The 17,832-nt window shown below is 43.8% G+C and overlaps 1 protein-coding gene across 1 annotated transcript in view; it reads right to left on the minus strand.

Moving 5' to 3' along the window:
* Positions 1–17,832, minus strand: part of LOC116354450 (IQ motif and SEC7 domain-containing protein 1-like) — a 94,012-nt gene that overhangs the window by 20,546 nt on the left and 55,634 nt on the right. The window contains 7 exon segments of the mRNA XM_031794852.1: positions 211–350; positions 569–735; positions 1,876–1,998; positions 2,716–2,877; positions 10,187–10,491; positions 10,523–10,582; positions 10,693–11,337. Coding sequence (XP_031650712.1) covers positions 211–350; positions 569–735; positions 1,876–1,998; positions 2,716–2,877; positions 10,187–10,491; positions 10,523–10,582; positions 10,693–11,337 — 1,602 coding nt within the window.

Below are 17,832 nucleotides of genomic sequence, written 5' to 3' on the forward strand. Positions count from 1 at the left end.
CAGCAATGTTCTAACATCTAGTGGAAAACCTTCCCAGAAGAGTGGAGGCTGTTATAGCAGCAGAAGGGGGGGACCAACTCCATATTAATGCCCATGATTTTGGAAGGAGAAGTTCGACGAGCAGGTGTCCACATACATTTGGTCATGTAGTGTATCTTCTGAGTCTGAGCAGGCAATGACCGTAGACATCAAGACTGTAAGCAGACTTACGGGTTTCTTGCCGACGACCACCCTCTCCACAGCCTGTACTTGAGACACGTGGTCATCGTTGGTGCGTAGCTCCCACTTCTCTATCCGATGGTAGATTCCTACTAACAGGTCTCTGGGAATGTCCTGACCATTATCCACTCCTGGGGAAACATTAACAGAGGAGAGATAAAGAGGAATGGAGATAACTGAGATAAAAACAGATAAAGAGACATTTAAATGGAGATAAATAACATTTAGTTTATTAAAACCTGTTTGTTTTGAGGAGTCCAAAATGAACCGGCAAAAAAACAAACATGTCCCCCTCTCATTACATCATGTAGAGAAACAACCGAAACATCCATCCCAGAATCCACCTCACCTCTGAGGTTTTTGATGAAATCCTCCAGCTTCATCTTCTTCTCTGGCTTGACGTTGGGAGAGTACATGTCTGTGTTGAGGAGGATGATGGCGAAGGCCAGGATGAAGATGGTGTCAGGGTTCTGGAACTGTCGGATCAGTACCGGGTTACACACACAGTACCGCTGACTGGATGGGGGGGGGGGGGGAAGAGAGGGAGATATAAGTCAGATATATCCAAAACTAAAATGTCAATACAGTTTAACATAGAAAACGCACATAAGTCCATAAGTCAGCACAAAAGTCCATAAGTCCATAAATCAGTATATAAGTCCATAAGTCAGCACATAAGTCCATAAATCCATAAATCAGTATATAAGTCCATAAGTCAGCACCAAATACAGCAGTGAAAAGCCCTTATAGAGCAGTAAAATAACAATAGCGGGGCTTTTGTCAATAATTCCATAAATCAGCACAATAATTCCATAAATCAGGACAATAAGTCCATAAATCAGCACAATAAGTCCATAAATCAGCAAAAGAAGTCCATAAATCAGTGCAATAATTCCATAATTCCATAAATCTGCAAAATAAGTCCATAAATCAGTGCAATAATTCCATAATTCCATAAATCAGCACAATAATTCCATAAATCAGCAAATAGAAGTCCATAAATCAACACAATAAATCCATAAATCAGCACAATAAGTCCATAAATCAGAAAATAGAAGTCCATAAATCAGCACAATAATTCCATAAATCCATAAATCAGCACAATAATTCCATAATTCCATAAATCAGCACAATAATTCCATAAATCAGCACAATAATTCCATAATTCCATTCGTCGGTAGAGAAGGCTGCAGGTCCTGGTGCAAAAACTGAAGCTGTGGCTTAAAAAGTCCAGTACAAATGAGTCTGTATGTCCGCCAGTATAAAAGTATGTCCATAAGTCAGTACAAAAAGTAATTAAGTCCAAGTATCTGAAGGCCTCTATCATTTTCTCCACTTTCTGGGCTCTACAAACCGGGGGGTTCGAGGCCTGATTGCTGATTGGCTGAAAGCCGTGGTATATCAGACCGTATTCTATGGGTATGACAAAAAAATATATGTTTACTGGTCTAATTATGTTGGTAACCAGTTTATAATAGCAATAAGACACCTTGTGGGTTTGTGGTATATCACCAATATATCACGGCTAGGGGTTGTATCTAGGCTGTATACTTCGTGTTGCCTCTTGCTTAAGAACAACCCTTACACATGGTATATAGGCCATATACCACACTTCCTCTGTTGTTGTTGTTGTTGTTGCTTTAACTATATCCTCACCTGAAAGCCTCGATCAGTCTCTCCACCTTCTGGGCCTCCCCCTGGACTTTAATCTGAGCCTGGAACTTCCTGAGGGCATCATCTAGATCCATCCCTGAGAAGTCCAACTCATCTACCACACAACTGGACAGGGAGAGGAGAGAGGATTAAACCCTAAGCCTAAACCTAAACTTAAACCTGGACAGGGAGAAGAGAGAGGATTAACCCTAAAACTAAACTTAAACTTAAACCTGGACATGGTGAAGAGAGTGTATTAACCCTAAACCTAAACTTAAACCTGGACAGGGAGAAGAGAGAGGATTAAACCCTAAACCTAAACTTAAACATGGACAGGGAGAAGAGAGAGGATTAACCCTAAACCTAAACTTAAACATGGACAGGGAGAAGAGAGAGGATTAACCCTAAACCTAAACTTAAACTTGGACAGGGAGAGGAGAAAGGATTAAACCCTAAACCTAAACTTAAACCTGGACAGGGAGAAGAGAGAGGATTAACCCCTAAACCTAAAACTGGACAGGGAGAGGAGAGAGGATTAACCCTAAACCTAAACTTAAACTTGGACAGGGAGAAGAGAGAGGATTAAACCCTAAACCTAAACTTAAACCTGGGCAGGGAGAGGAGAGAGGATTAAACCCTAAACCTAAACTTAAACCTGGACAGGGAGAAGAGAGAGGAGAGACATTTCTAAACATATCATGTTCTTTATGTTCAATGCATAAGTATCAATCAATCAATCATTTTATCAGTCAATCAGTCAGTCAAATAATACTCTTCAGTTTGTACGTCATTCTCATTGTAGAGAATCCAAAACACCCAAGAATCTATTGATTAGCCACTCACTCCAGTACGTCCTTGTTGAACTGTTTCTGTCTGCAGCCCAGGAACTCTCCTATCATCTGTCTGCTCAGTCCTTTCCTCTCCAGCATGAAGCGGGCGATGCCTACCGGTGTGTCCGATACGAAGCCTCTCTCTATCAGGTACTGTATACCCTTCTCTGGCTTCCTGCATCGAGGGAGAGACACAGAGAGGGAGAGACACAGAGAGGGAGAGACACAGAGAGGGAGAGACACAGAGAGGAAGAGACAGAGAGAGGGAGAGACACAGAGAGGGAGAGACACAGAGAGGGAGAGACACAGAGAGGAAGAGACAGAGAGAGGGAGAGACACAGAGAGGGAGAGACACAGAGAGGGAGAGACACAGAGAGGGAGAGACACAGAGAGGGAGAGACAGAGAGGGAGAGACAGAGAGGGAGAGACAGAGAGGGAGAGACAGAGAGGGAGAGACACAGAGAGGGAGAGACAGAGAGGGGGAGACACAGAGAGGGAGAGACACAGAGAGGGAGAGAGAGAGGGAGAGGGAGAGACACAGAGAGGGAGAGACAGAGAGGGAGAGACACAGAGAGGGAGAGACAGAGAGGGAGAGACAGAGAGAGGGAGAGACAGAGAGGGAGAGACACAGGGAGGGAGAGACACAGAGAGGGAGAGACACAGAGAGGGAGAGACAGAGAGGGATAATTATTATAAAATATATACCACTTACAGGTAGACTCAGCGATATGACACAGAAGCAAAAAGTAAACAGCATAGTGGGTCAAGTTAAACAACAACTAAGAGCGTTGAAGAGTGATGCTCAACGTCTCCCACTATACCGGTTGCAAGAGCGTGAAGCAAACTCATATACACGCACAGATACTGTGTGTGACTGTGCGAGAGCAAAGTCTGACATCTCACACATCGTAATATCTGTGCAGCACTGCACGTGGCAATATCATCTCAGTCTACCTTAAGAGGTTTTAAACTTGGTGAACTTGGTAAACTTCTGACCCACTGGAATTGTGATCCAGTGAATTATAAGTGAAATAATCTGTCTGTAAACCTTTGTTGGAAAAATGTATTGTGTCATGCACAAAGTAGATGCCCTAACCGACCTGCCAAAACTATAGTTTGTTAACAAGAAATGTGTGGAGTAGTTGAAAAAGGAGTTTTAATGACTCCAACCTAAGTGTATGTAAAGTTCCCAACTTCAACTGTAAATAGATACACATACCTATATAGACACATACCTATATAGACACATACCTATATAGACACATACCTATATAGACACCTACCTATATAGACACATACCTATATAGACACATACCTATATAGACACCTACCTATATAGACACATACCTATATAGACACCTACCACCCCTCCCCTAACCCTACCACCCGTCCCTAACCCTACCACCCCCTCCCCTAACCCTACCACCCCTCCCCTAACCCTACCACCCCTCCCCTAACCCTACCACCCCTCCCCTAACCCTACCACCCCTCCCCTAACCCTACCACCCCTCCCCTAACCCTACCTCCCCTAACCCTACCCTAACCCTACCACCCCCCCCCTAACCCTACCATCCCTCCCCTAACCCTACCACACCGTCCCCTAACCCTACCACCCCTCCCCTAACCGCTACCACCCGTCCCAACCTACCACCCGTCCCTAACCCTACCACCCCTCCCCTAACCCTACCACCCCTCCCCTAACCCTACCACCCCTCCCCTAACCTACCACCATCCCCTAACCCTACCACCCCTCCCCTACCCCACCACCTCCCTAACCCACCACCCCTCCCCAAACCCTACCACCCGTCCCCTAACCCTACCACCCCTCCCCTAACCCTACCACCCCTCCCCTAACCCTACCACCCCTCCCCTAACCCTACCACCCCTCCCCAAACCCTACCACCCTCCCCAAACCCTACCACCCCTCCCCTAACCCTACCACCCCTCCCCTAACCCTACCACCCGTCCCCTAACCCTACCACCCGTCCCCTAACCCTACCACCCCTCCCCTAACCCTACCACCCTCCCCTAACCCTACCACCCCTCCCCTAACCCTACCACCCCTCCCTAACCCTACCACCCCTCCCCTAACCCTACCCTACCACCCCTCCCCAAATCCTACCACCCCTCCCTAACCCTACCACCCCTCCCCTAACCCTACCCACCCTCCCTCCCCTCCCTAACCCTACCACCCCTCCCCTAACCCTAACCCTACCACCCCTCCCCAAAACCCTCACACCCTTCCCCTCACCCTACCCCCCATCCCCCTAACCCTACCACCCCCCTCCCCTAACCCTCACCACCCCTCCCCTAACCCCCTACACCCCTCCCCAAACCCTACACCCCTCCCCAACCCTACCACCCCTCCCCTAACCCTACCACCCCTCCCCTAACCCTACCACCCGTCCCCTAACCCTACCACCCGTCCCCTAACCCTACCACCCCTCCCCTAACCCTACCACCCCTCCCCCTAACCCTACCACCCCTCCCCTAACCCTACCACCCCTCCCCCTAACCCTACCACCCCTCCCCCTAACCCTACCCTACCACCCCTCCCCAAATCCTACCACCCCTCCCCTAACCCTACCACCCCTCCCATAAACCCTACCACCCCTCCCCTCCCCTAACCCTACCACCCCTCCCCTAACCCTAACCCTACCACCCCTCCCCAAACCCTACCACCCTTCCCCTAACCCTACCACCCCTCCCCTAACCCTACCACCCATCCCCTAACCCTACCACCCCTCCCCAAACCCTACCACCCTTCCCCTAACCCTACCACCCCTCCCCAAACCCTACCACCCCCTCCCCCAATTCGAGTAAATTAATGAACAATAACACTGAGGGTTCAATCTTCAGTTTCTACATCTTATACACATTTTACAGACACAATCTATTTTACAACAGTTATATTTTGTTAATTTTTTGTCCTTCCTCTATTTCTGATGTCCAACCAGTTTGATTTCTATTTGTAACTGTGCTATTTCACACAATTTCTGAACTTATATACATTTTACAGACCCCGTATGTTTTACATTGGTTATCTTGTTATTAGTCCCACCCTTCAGCTCCATTCAACCCCTCCCATCTGTCTCTCAACATCATCCAGTCCCTTCAGCTCCATTCAACCTCTCCCATCTGTCTCTCAACATCATCCAGTCCCTTCAGCTCCATTCAACCTCTCCCATCTGTCTCTCAACATCATCCAGTCCCTTCAGCTCCATTCAACCTCTCCCATCTGTCTCTCAACATCATCCAGTCCCTTCAGCTCCATTCAACCTCTCCCATCTATCTCTCAACACCATCCAGTCCCTTCAGCTCCATTCAACCCCTCCCATCTATCTCTCAACACCATCCAGTCCCTTCAGCTCCATTCAACCTCTCCCATCTGTCTCTCAACATCATCCAGTCCCTTCAGCTCCATTCAACCCCTCCCATCTATCTCTCAACACCATCCAGTCCCTTCAGCTCCATTCAACCCCTCCCATCTATCTCTCAACACCATCCAGTCCCTTCAGCTCCATTCAACCCCTCCCATCTATCTCTCAACACCATCCAGTCCCTTCAGCTCCATTCAACCCCTCCCATTTATCTCTCAACACCATCCAGTCCCTTCAGCTCCATTCAACCCCTCCCATCTATCTCTCAACACCATCCAGTCCCTTCAGCTCCATTCAACCCCTCCCATCTATCTCTCAACACCATCCAGTCCCTTCAGCTCCATTCAACCCCTCCCATCTATCTCTTAACACCATCCAGTCCCTTCAGCTCCATTCAACCCCTCCCATCTATCTCTCAACACCATCCAGTCCCTTCAGCTCCATTCAACCCCTCCCATCTATCTCTCAACACCATCCAGTCCCTTCAGCTCCATTCAACCCCTCCCATCTATCTCTCAACACCATCCAGGCCCTTCAGCTCCATTCAACCCCTCCTATCTATCTTTTAACACCATCCAGTCCCTTCAGCTCCATTCAACCCCTCCCATCTATCTCTCAACACCATCCAGTCCCTTCAGCTCCATTCAACCCCTCCCATCTATCTCTCAACACCATCCAGTCCCTTCAGCTCCATTCAACCCCTCCCATCTATCTCTCAACACCATCCAGTCCCTTCAGCTCCATTCAACCCCTCCCATCTATCTCTCAACACCATCCAGTCCCTTCAGCTCCATTCAACCCCTCCCATCTATCTCTCAACACCATCCAGTCCCTTCAGCTCCATTCAACCCCTCCCATGTATCTCTTAACACCATCCAGTCCCTTCAGCTCCATTCAACCCCTCCCATCTATCTCTCAACACCATCCAGGCCCTTCAGCTCCATTCAACCCCTCCTATCTATCTTTTAACACCATCCAGTCCCTTCAGCTCCATTCAACCCCTCCCATCTATCTCTCAACACCATCCAGTCCCTTCAGCTCCATTCAACCCCTCCCATCTATCTCTCAACACCATCCATTTTGGATTTCTATTTGTATTTTTCAACTGTGCTGTGATGCTTCACAAAAGTTCTGAAACTTTCTATTCTCATTACTTCTACAGACTGTAAATGAAAAATTAAATGTTTTGCTAAAATAACGATTATATTATTGATTGATTAACTATGGATTTTCAAATCACCCAGTATTGCCATCTGCAGCGTTCGTTCTCGGCAAATGATGCAATTCTTCAGCTGTTCCTGGACCTGTGACCAAAAACGAGCTACATATAGACAATACCAAAATACATAAATAGCTGCATGTGTGACATAACTCCACCAGTCCTATCTATGATGTCATTCACAAAAAAGTATACATTTTTTTTTAAATTTCTTCGAAAAATATTTTTTTTTTAATCAATTAGTATATTTGAGTTTAACCACATTTGTTGTGTTATTTGTTTGTTTTTTTCTAAATTGAAATTGCAACACATTTTCTATGGCTTGTTTTAAAAATAGCGATATTTGGGAGATGTTTTCCTTTTCAAATAACCAAAAGTGATCAGTTGTAATCTGAATAAAGGGGGGAAAAAAAGCCATTTTTTAACATAGAATGAGACATTCCTACCAATTTACTAGAGAACCAGTTTGGATTCAAGTATAACTTTTGTATGACTGACGCCTTCAGTGAGAGGTCTAATACTTTAATATTTAATAATTTCTTCCCTCCGAATTCATATTTGTTATATAAATAGGCCATTTTAATTTTGTCTGACTTCCAATTAAAATTGTATATTTTTTTGTTCATAAAAATACCTATTTTCCACCATAATTTGCAAATAAATTCATTAAAAATCCTACAATGTGATTTTCTGGATTTTTTTTCTTCTCATTTTGTCTGTCATAGTTGAAGTGTAGCTATGATGAAAATTACTTTTTAAGTGGGAAAACTTGCACAATTGGTGGCTGACTAAATACTTTTTTGCCCCACTGTACCTCGAACACCTTATTATTATCTATCCTGATGTCTAGTCACTTTACCCTGCCTTCATGTACATATCTACCTCAAATACCTTATTATTATCTATCCCGATGTCTAGTCACTTTACCCTGCCTTCATGTACATATCTACCTCAAATACCTTATTATTATCTATCCCGATGTCTAGTCACTTTACCCTGCCTTCATGTACATATCTACCTCAAATACCTTATTATTATCTATCCCGATGTCTAGTCACTTTACCCTGCCTTCATGTACATATCTACCTCAAATACCTCGTACCACTGCACATTGATCAGGTACTGGTACTCCCTGTATAGTCTGTAGCTCCATTCTGTGGCTCCATTCTGTGGCACCATTCTATAGCTCCATTCTGAGGCTCCATTCTGAGGCTCCATTCTGAGGTTCCATTCTGTGGCACCATTCTATAGCTCCATTCTGTGTCTCCATTCTGTATCTCCATTCTGTGTATTTTATTTTATTGCTCTTGTGTTACTGTTATGTTTTATTTTTTTTAAATTAACCTCTGCGTTGTTGGGAAGGGCTCGTAAACTAGCATTTTACGATAACGTCTACACCAGTGCATGTGACAAATACAATTAGATTTAATCTGCTTCTCTGTTCAGAACTCTCTTCATGCACGCAGGGTTGGGGAGTAATGGATGACTTATAATCTGTTAGTTACGTTTTTTTGGTAATCCGTAATCTATCATCCGTTACGTAACCGGCTACAATATTGTAATCAGATTACAGATACTTTTGAACGACTAGATGATTACTTCTAGGGTTACTTTTGAAATTCAGAAAGGATGTTTTCAGTTTTTTCTCAATGACATTGATATCAGCATTGAAAAAAAGCACAAGTTTAAGTTTGTTCCACCTGAGCGAGTCTGACCACAAATCAGAGACCACTATGATGACACACCAAATGATGACCACCAATCAGAGACCACTATGATGACACACCAAATGATGACCACCAATCAGAGACCACTATGATGACACACCAAATGATGACCACCAATCAGAGACCACTATGATGACACACCAAATGATGACCACCAATCAGAGACCACTATGACGACACATCGTTTGATGGATCAGGGGAAAGTAGGTTCTTTGTAGGCTACAGTGCAAGTCATGTTTTCCAATTTAGACTTAGACTGCTGCATTTAATTTTTTTATTTTTTTATTCTTTACCTTTATTTAACTAGGCAAGTCAAACACTTTTTGATAGACATCAACAGCTGCATATTATTGAGAATATCAAAATGTCAAACATAGAGATTAACTACTATTAAATTAATTACGTTTTCTAATTCCTAATTATATATATATATATATATATATATATATATATATATATATATATATATATATATATATCACCAACAAAAAACGTAAACAATAGACCACATAGCAAATGCAACATGGCATTCATTTTTCATTCCAATTAAAATTGCACTTTTCAGTTGTGCTCAAAACCATTCCATGAAAACAGCATATATATATTTTTTTACCAATGAGACCATGACAAAAACATAAACAACAGAGTTGGCTAAAAAGTCCTTAGGTTTGGGGTTATGTTCAGGTAAAACTATTAGACTAATCAATATTTCCATATTTCCAAGTCCTATTCTTGATGATCAATAATGATATTAAATGACAGACTTCGTTTTTTATGTAAATATACAGGCTAATTGTTTTACATAAACCCATAAAGTAAAAAGCAACATCAATTTATGGCTCTAACATTGATTAATCCTGCAATAGATGTTGTTCAATTGGTAAAATGCATTTTTGTCTTCTTCTAATGTCTCTTAAGGGGAAAGTAATCTAATTATGTTACTGAGGTTGGGGTAATCCAAAAATTACGTTACTGATTACAATTTTGGGCTGATAACTGCAATAGATTACATTTAGAAATGTACCTACCCAACCCTGCACACACACACACACACACACACACACACACACACACACACACACACACACACACACACACACACACACACACACACACACACAGTATGAATCGGTACTGATGCGGTACTGTCTAACTTACTTGTTGAACAGATTGAGTCCGATGCGGTACTGTCGTCTCTGCACCACGTCATTGTTAAAGGCGGGGCTATCCCAGCTTTGTCTGCTCTCTCTCTGATAGGTCTGTTTCCCGAGCGGTGGGAGGGGCTCCCGGAGGCTGTCGCGTGATGAGGACCCGGAGGAGCAGTTGATGGTATCGTTAGAGTTGGTGGTGGAGTTGAGAGAGTCGTTGTCTCCATCCGAACAGCATACCTGCTCCAGGCCACCAGGGGGCAGTGTGGTGGATGAGGAGGAAGACAGAGGGGTGAGGGGTTGTCCCTGCGGGGACTGGGAGGACGAAGAGGGAGTGTCGGGGTACGGGTGGTGGGGGTGCTGGGTGTGGTGCGGGATCTGATGGTGGTGGTGTAGGATAGTGTGGTAGGGCAGGTGGGAGGGAATGGCCGAGGGGTGGGGGCGGTGAGGGAGCACAGTACGAGTCTGGCCTTGGGCCTGGGGGTGTGTGGGGGCAGAGCGCCCGTTGGGGTTGGGGTGGGGGTTTGGGTGGGGGTTTGGGTGGGGGTTGTGTTTAATAGTGCCGTGAGGCGACCTCCCTTCCCCCCCTCCTCCCCCACCTCCCCCTGGCTCTGTCTCGTAGACCAGTCTACCTATCGAACCTCTATCCGAGCGGTCACTCATATCAACAGAGCTGTCGCTAGGGGGATCAATGGTCAGCAGAGGCAGGTGAGCTCCTCTCAGGCTGTAGTCTCTACACTCTGTACAGGGGGTGCTGCGTCTGCTGTTACTGCTGCCCCCTCCCTCTGTGTCCCGGCTGTCTTCACGGCCCCCCACCCCAACGCCACCCACTCCAGGGCTCCAGTATTCTGTGTCAGTGCTGCTGGGGCCGCGGTCCAGGGACAATGGCGAGGAGGGGTCATCAATGTAGAGGGTCACGTCGCTGTAGGAGGTGGCTATGCTGTCCTCGTGCATGCTCTGTCTCTCTCCTCCTCTTCCTCTTCCTCCGCCCCTCTGTCTGTCTCCCTCCCTCGGTCTCCAAACACACTCTCCAAAGTCGTCCGCCACCACCCCTGTCTCGCCTCCGTCACCTTCCTCCTCCTCTTCCTCCTCCTCCTGAAAGTCTTCCACGCCAGACTGACAGGTCAAGACATCATCGATGGAGTCAGCCAAGGACTTCACCTACAGCACACGCAGGGTGGAAAAATGCAGATGTTTGGTGTGTAGTGATCATAATGTAATAGCTATATCTATTATATACGTACAATTGTGTACAAGGAGGTTTTGCAGTGATTTCTAATTCAAATATGTGAAAAATATGTGTTGGTCTGATGTGTAATGAGGAAAAACCTGACGCTTGTACTTGAAGCATTATGAAACTGCCTCTTCCAGTTACTGATGCACCCATCAGGAAACTGACTGTTAGAACTTCCAAATCTCCATGGATAGATGATGAATTGATGAATTAAAAAAAATGTATGGCTGAGAGGGATGAGGCAAAGTGAATAGCAAATAAGTCTGACAACACAGCAGACTGGCAAACATACAGTAAATTTAAAAATCACGTTAACTAAACTAAACAAAAAGATGAAGAAACTATGGAACAATTTTTTTTTTTATATATAAAAATTATGATAGTAAAAAGCTCTGGAATACCTTTAATGAAATTCTAGGCAAAAAACTCCGCTCCATCAGTCATTGAGGCAGATGGCTTGTTTATAACTAAACCCTTTGTTATTTCCAACCACTTTAAGAACTTTTTTGTTGATAAGATTAACAAAGCACTGTAGTTTTGAGTTGTACAAAGTTGGTGTGGAGGAGGTGAATTGTTTTTGCTATCTATACATTTGGAAACTTTTGGGGCGGCAGCTGCTGTGGGGCGGCAGCTGCTGTGTTGGTTAGAGTGTTGGACTAGTAACCGAAAGGTTGCAAGTTCAAATCCCCGAGCTGACAAGGTACAAATCTGTCATTCTGCCCCTGAACAAGTCAGTTAACCCACTGTTCCTAGGCCGTCATTGAAAATAAGAATTTGTTCTTAACTGACTTGCCTAGTTAAATAAAGGTAAAATAAAAAAACAAGCCACCTGGCACCAACAACCTGGATGGTAAATTGTTGAGGTTGGAGGCAGAATACATTGTGATTCCTGTTTGCAACATCTTCAATTTAAGCCTAAGAATCGGTGTGTGCCCTAAGAATCGGTGTGTGCCCTCAGGCTTGGAGGGAGGCGAAGGTCATTAAAGCACCCTTTAATGATTCAAACAGTCGACCAATTAGCCTGTTACCGGTGCTTTTTTTTAATGGAAGCCTCTCTAATTCAAACTTGGTTGAGTGTGGTGTACCGCAGGGCAGCCGGCTAGGGCCATTATTGTTTTCTGTGTTTACTAATGACCTTCCACTGACCTTGAATAAAGCCTGTGTGTTCATGTACACTGAGGACTGAACAGTAGACAAGTCGGCTACGACAGTAAAATAAATAACTGAATCCTTTAACGTAGAGGTCCAGTCAGTTTTAGAAATGGGTGACTACTTAAATATCTCAAAAACAAAAAGCATCCATTTTTTTTGACAAATCACTCACCCAATCCTAAATCTAATTTAGATCTAGTATTGAATAATGTGGCGATTGAGACAAGTTGAGAATACTAAACTGCTGGGTATTACCCTTATATAGCAAGCTGTCATTGTCAAAACATATAGACTCAATGGTTGCTAAAATGGGAAGTGGCCTGTCCATGATAAGGCACTGCTCGGCCCTTCAACCAGGCCAGTCCTACAGGCGTTAGTTTTGTCGCACCTGGACTACTGCCCAGTTGTCTGTTCATGGGCGAAAAGTAAGGACATGTATTGCAATGTCAGTGACATGCATGTCAATTTCTCCTGGCTCAAAGAGACCGACTGCATCCCTATTGGTCTTTGTGAGAGGTATTGGTGTGTTGAAGGTACCGAACTGTCTGCTCAAGCAGTTGGCATTTCCGGTCACAACATGCTTACTTGTTTACGTGCTGCTGTGCGTTTTGTTGACAACCTTACTTTGCTACCTGACAACTTTATGGTTTTTACTTTTTAATTACGTTAATATTTTTAGTTTTTCCCTCACTCAACTTTTTTTTTTCATTCAACTTTTTCACTCCGGACACTTTATCTGGACGTGGTTCGTCAGGACCTCCAACAGCCGAAGATAAGTAACCGACGTTAAGGCTAATCTGAAGATGGTGCTGGCTAAAGCTAAAACTGGCGAGTGTAGAGAGTATAGAGATATTGTTATCCACGTCGGCACCAACGATGTTAGGATGAAACAGTCAGAGGTCACCAACTGCAACATAGCTTCAGCGTGTAAATCAGCTAGAAAGATGTGTTGGCATCGAGTAATTGTCTCTGGCCCCCTCCCAGTTAGGGGGAGTGATGAGCTCTACAGCAGAGTCTCACAACTCAATCGCTGGTTGAAAACTGTTATCTGCCCCTCCCAAAAGATAGAATTTGTAGATAATTGGCCCTGTTTCTGGGACTCCCCCACAAACAGGACCAAGCCTGGCCTGTGAAGGAGTGATGGACTCCATCCTAGCTGGAGGGGTGCTCTCATCTTATCTACGAACATAGACAGGGCTCTAACTCCCCTGGCTCCGCAATGAAATAGGGTACAGGCCAGGCAGCAGGCTGTTAGCCAGCCTGCCAGCTTAGTGGAGTCTGCCACTAGCACAGTCAGTGTAGTCAACTCAGCTATCCCCATCGAGACTGTGTCTGTGCCTAGACCTAGGTTGGGCAAAACTAAACATGGCGGTGTTCGCCTTAGCAATCTCACTAGAATAAAGACCTCCTCCATTCCTGCCATTATTGAAAGAGATTGTGATATATCACATCTCAAAATAGGGCTACTTATTGTTAGATCCCTCACTTCCAAGGCAGTTATAATCAATGAACTAATCACTGATCATAATCTTGATGTGATTAGCCTGACTGAAACATGGTTTAAGCCTGATGAATTTACTGTGTTAAATGAGGCCTGACCTCCTGGTTACACTAGTGACCATATCCCCCGTGCATCCCGCAAAGGCGGAGGTGTTGCTAACATTTACGATTGCAAATTTCAATTTACCCCAAAAAATATGTTTTCGTCTTTTGAGCTCCTAGTCATGAAATCTATGCAACCTACTCAATCACTTTTTATAGCTACTGTTTATAGGCCTCCTGGGCCATATACAGCGTTCCTCATTGAGTTCCCTGAATTCCTATCGGACCTTGTACTCATAGCAGATAATATTCTAATCTTTGGTGACTTTAATATTCACATGGAAAAGTCCACAGACCCACTCCAAAAGGCTTTTCGGAGCCATCATCGACTCAGTGGGTTTTGTCCAACATGTCTCTGGACCTACTCCCTGTCACAGTCATACTCTGGACCTAGTTTTGTCCCATGGAATAAATGTTGTGGATCTTAATATTTTTCCTCATAATCCTGGACTATCGGACTACAATTTTATTACGTTTGCAATCGCAAACGTAATAAAATAATCTGCTCAGACACCAACCAAGGAGCATCAAAAGTCGTGCTATAAATTCTCAGACAACCCAAAGATTTCTTTATGCCCTTCCAGACTACCTCTGCCTACCCAAGGACGTCAGAGGACAAGAATCAGTTAACCACCTAGCTGAGGAACTCAATTTAACCTTGCGCAATACCCTAGATGCAGTTGCACCACTAAAAACTAAAAACATTTCCCATAAGAAACTAGCTCCCTGGTATACAGAAAATATTCCAGAAAATTGGAACGGAAATGGCACCATACCAAACTGGAAGTCTTCCGACTAGCTTGGAAAGACAGTACCGTGCAGTATCGAAGAGCCCTCACTGCTGCTCGATCATCCCATTTTTCCAACCTAATTGAGGAAAATAAGAACAATCCAAAATGTATTTGATACTATCGCAAAGCTAGCTAAAAAGCAGCATTCCCCAAGAGAGGATGGCTTTCACTTCAGCAGTAATAAATTCATGAACTTCTTTGAGGAAAAGATCATGATCATTAGAAAGCAAATTATGGACTCCTCTTTAAATCTGTGTATTCCTCCAAAGCTCAGTTGTCCTGAGTCTGCACAACTCTGCCAGGACCTAGGATCAAGAGAGACGCTCAAGTGTTTTAGTACTATATCTCTTGACACAATGATGAAAATAATCATGGCTTCTAAACCTTCAAGCTGCATACTGGACCCTATTCCAACTAAACTACTGAAAGAGCTGCTTCCTGTGCTTGGCCCTCCTATGTTGAACATAATAAACAGCTCTCTATCCACCGGATGTGTACCTGTCACGCCCTGGCTTTAGTTATCTTTGTTTTCTTTATTATTTTGGTTAGGTCAGGGTGTGACATGGGGGATTTATGTGTTTAGCCTGGTCTAGGGGTTTTGTATGTTTATGGGGCTGTTTCCTTTCTAGGTAGTTTGTATGTCTATGGTTGCCTAGATTGGTTCTCAATTAGAGGCAGCTGTCTATCGTTGTCTCTGATTGGGAACCATATTTAGGCAGCCATATTCTGTCGGTACTTTGTGGGTGGTTGTCTTCTGTCTATGTGTCTATGCACCAGATAGGACTGTTTCGGTTTTTCACATTTTATGTTTTGTATTTTGTAGTGTTCACGTTTATTGTCCTTATTAAACTTGTTGAACACTAACCCCGCTGCATTTTGGTCCTCCTCTCCTTCAATGGAAGAAAACCGTTACAGTATCAAACTCACTAAAATTATTAGACTGGGGTAACCTACTAGACTGGGGTAACATATTATACTGGGTAACCTACTAGACTGGGGTAACATATTATACTGGGTAACTTATTAGACTGGGTAATCTATTGGACTGGGTAACATATTATACTGGGTAATCTATTAGACTGGGTAACATATTAGACTGGGTTAACCTATCAGACTGGGTTAACCTATTAGACTGGGGTAATCTATTAGACTGGGGTAACATATTAGACTGGGGTAATCTATTAGACTGGGGTAACCTATTAGACTGGGGTAATCTATTAGACTGGGGTAACATATTAGACTGGGGTAATCTATTAGACTGGGGTAATCTATTAGACTGGGTAATCTATTAGACTGGGTAATCTATTAGACTGGGTTAACATATTAGATTGGAGTAACATATTAGACTGGGGTAACCTATTAGACTGGGTTAACATATTAGACTGGGTAACATATTAGACTGGGTAACCTATTAGACTGGGTTAACATATTAGACTGGGGAAACATATTAGACTGGGTTAGCATATTAGACTGGGTTAACCTATTAGACTGGAGTAACCTACTAGACTGGAGTAACATATATGACTGGGGTAACCTATTAGACTGGAGTAACCTACGAGACTGGGGTAACATACTAGACTGGGGTAACCTATTAGACTGGGGTAACATATATGACTGGGGTAACCTATTAGACTGGAGTAACCTACGAGACTGGGGTAACATACTAGACTGGGGTAACCTATTAGACTGGGGTAACATATTAGACTGGAGTAACATATTAGACTGGGGCAACCTATTAGACTGGGTTAACATATTCGACTGTAGTAGCCTATTAAAAGTGGCAGTAATAAAGCCTCTCTTGAAAAAGCCAAACCTTGATCCAGAAAATATAAAAATCTCCCATTCCTCACAAATATTTTAGAAAAAGCTGTTGCGCAGCAACTCACTGCTTTCCTGAAGATAAACAATGTATACGAAATGCTTCAGTCTGGTTTTAGACCCCATCATAGCACTGAGACTGCACTTGGGAAGGTGGTAAATGACCTTTAGAAGGGCGTCAGACTGAGGCTCTGCATCTGTCCTCGTGCTCCTAGACCTTAGTGCTGCTTTTGATACCATCGATCACCACTTTCTTTTGGAGAGATTGGAAACCCAAATTGGTCTAAACGGACAAGTTCTGGCCTGGTTTAGATCTTATCTATTGGAAAGGTATCAGTTTGTCTTTGTGAATGGTTTGTCCTCTGACAAATAAACTGTACATTCGGTGTTCCTCATGGTACCGTTTTAGGACCACTATTGTTTTCTATATATATTTTACCTCTTGGGGATGTCATTCTAAAACATAATGTTAACTTTCACTGCTATGCGGATGACACACAGCTGTACATTTCAATGAAACATGGTGAAGCCCCAAAATTGTCCTTGCTAGAAGCATGTGTTTCAGACATAAGGAAGTGGATGGCTGCAAACTTTCTACTTTTAAATTCGGACAAAGAGAGATGCTTGTTCTAGGTCCCAAGAAACAAAGAGATCTTCTGTTGAATCTGACAATTAATCTTGACGGTTGTACAGTCATCTCAAATAAAACTGTGAAGGACCTCTGCGTTATTCTGGACCCTGATCTCTCTTTTGATGAACATATCAAGATTGTTTCAAGGACAGCTTTTTTCCATCTACGTAACATTGCAAAGATCAGATTTTTTTGGTCCAAAATTGATGCAGAAAAATTAATCCATGCTTTTGTTACTTCTAGGTTAGACTACTGCAATGCTCTACTTTCCGGCTGCCCGGATAAAGCACTAAATAAACTTCAGTTAGTGCTAAATACGGCTGCTAGATTCCTGACTAAAAACTAAAAATGTGATCATATTACTTCAGTGCTAATCTCCCAACACTGGCTTCCTGTTAAGGCAAGGGCTGATTTCAAGGTTTTACTGA

Source organism: Oncorhynchus kisutch, linkage group LG17, assembly GCF_002021735.2.
Source record: "Oncorhynchus kisutch isolate 150728-3 linkage group LG17, Okis_V2, whole genome shotgun sequence".
NCBI classification, from domain to species: domain Eukaryota; kingdom Metazoa; phylum Chordata; class Actinopteri; order Salmoniformes; family Salmonidae; genus Oncorhynchus; species Oncorhynchus kisutch.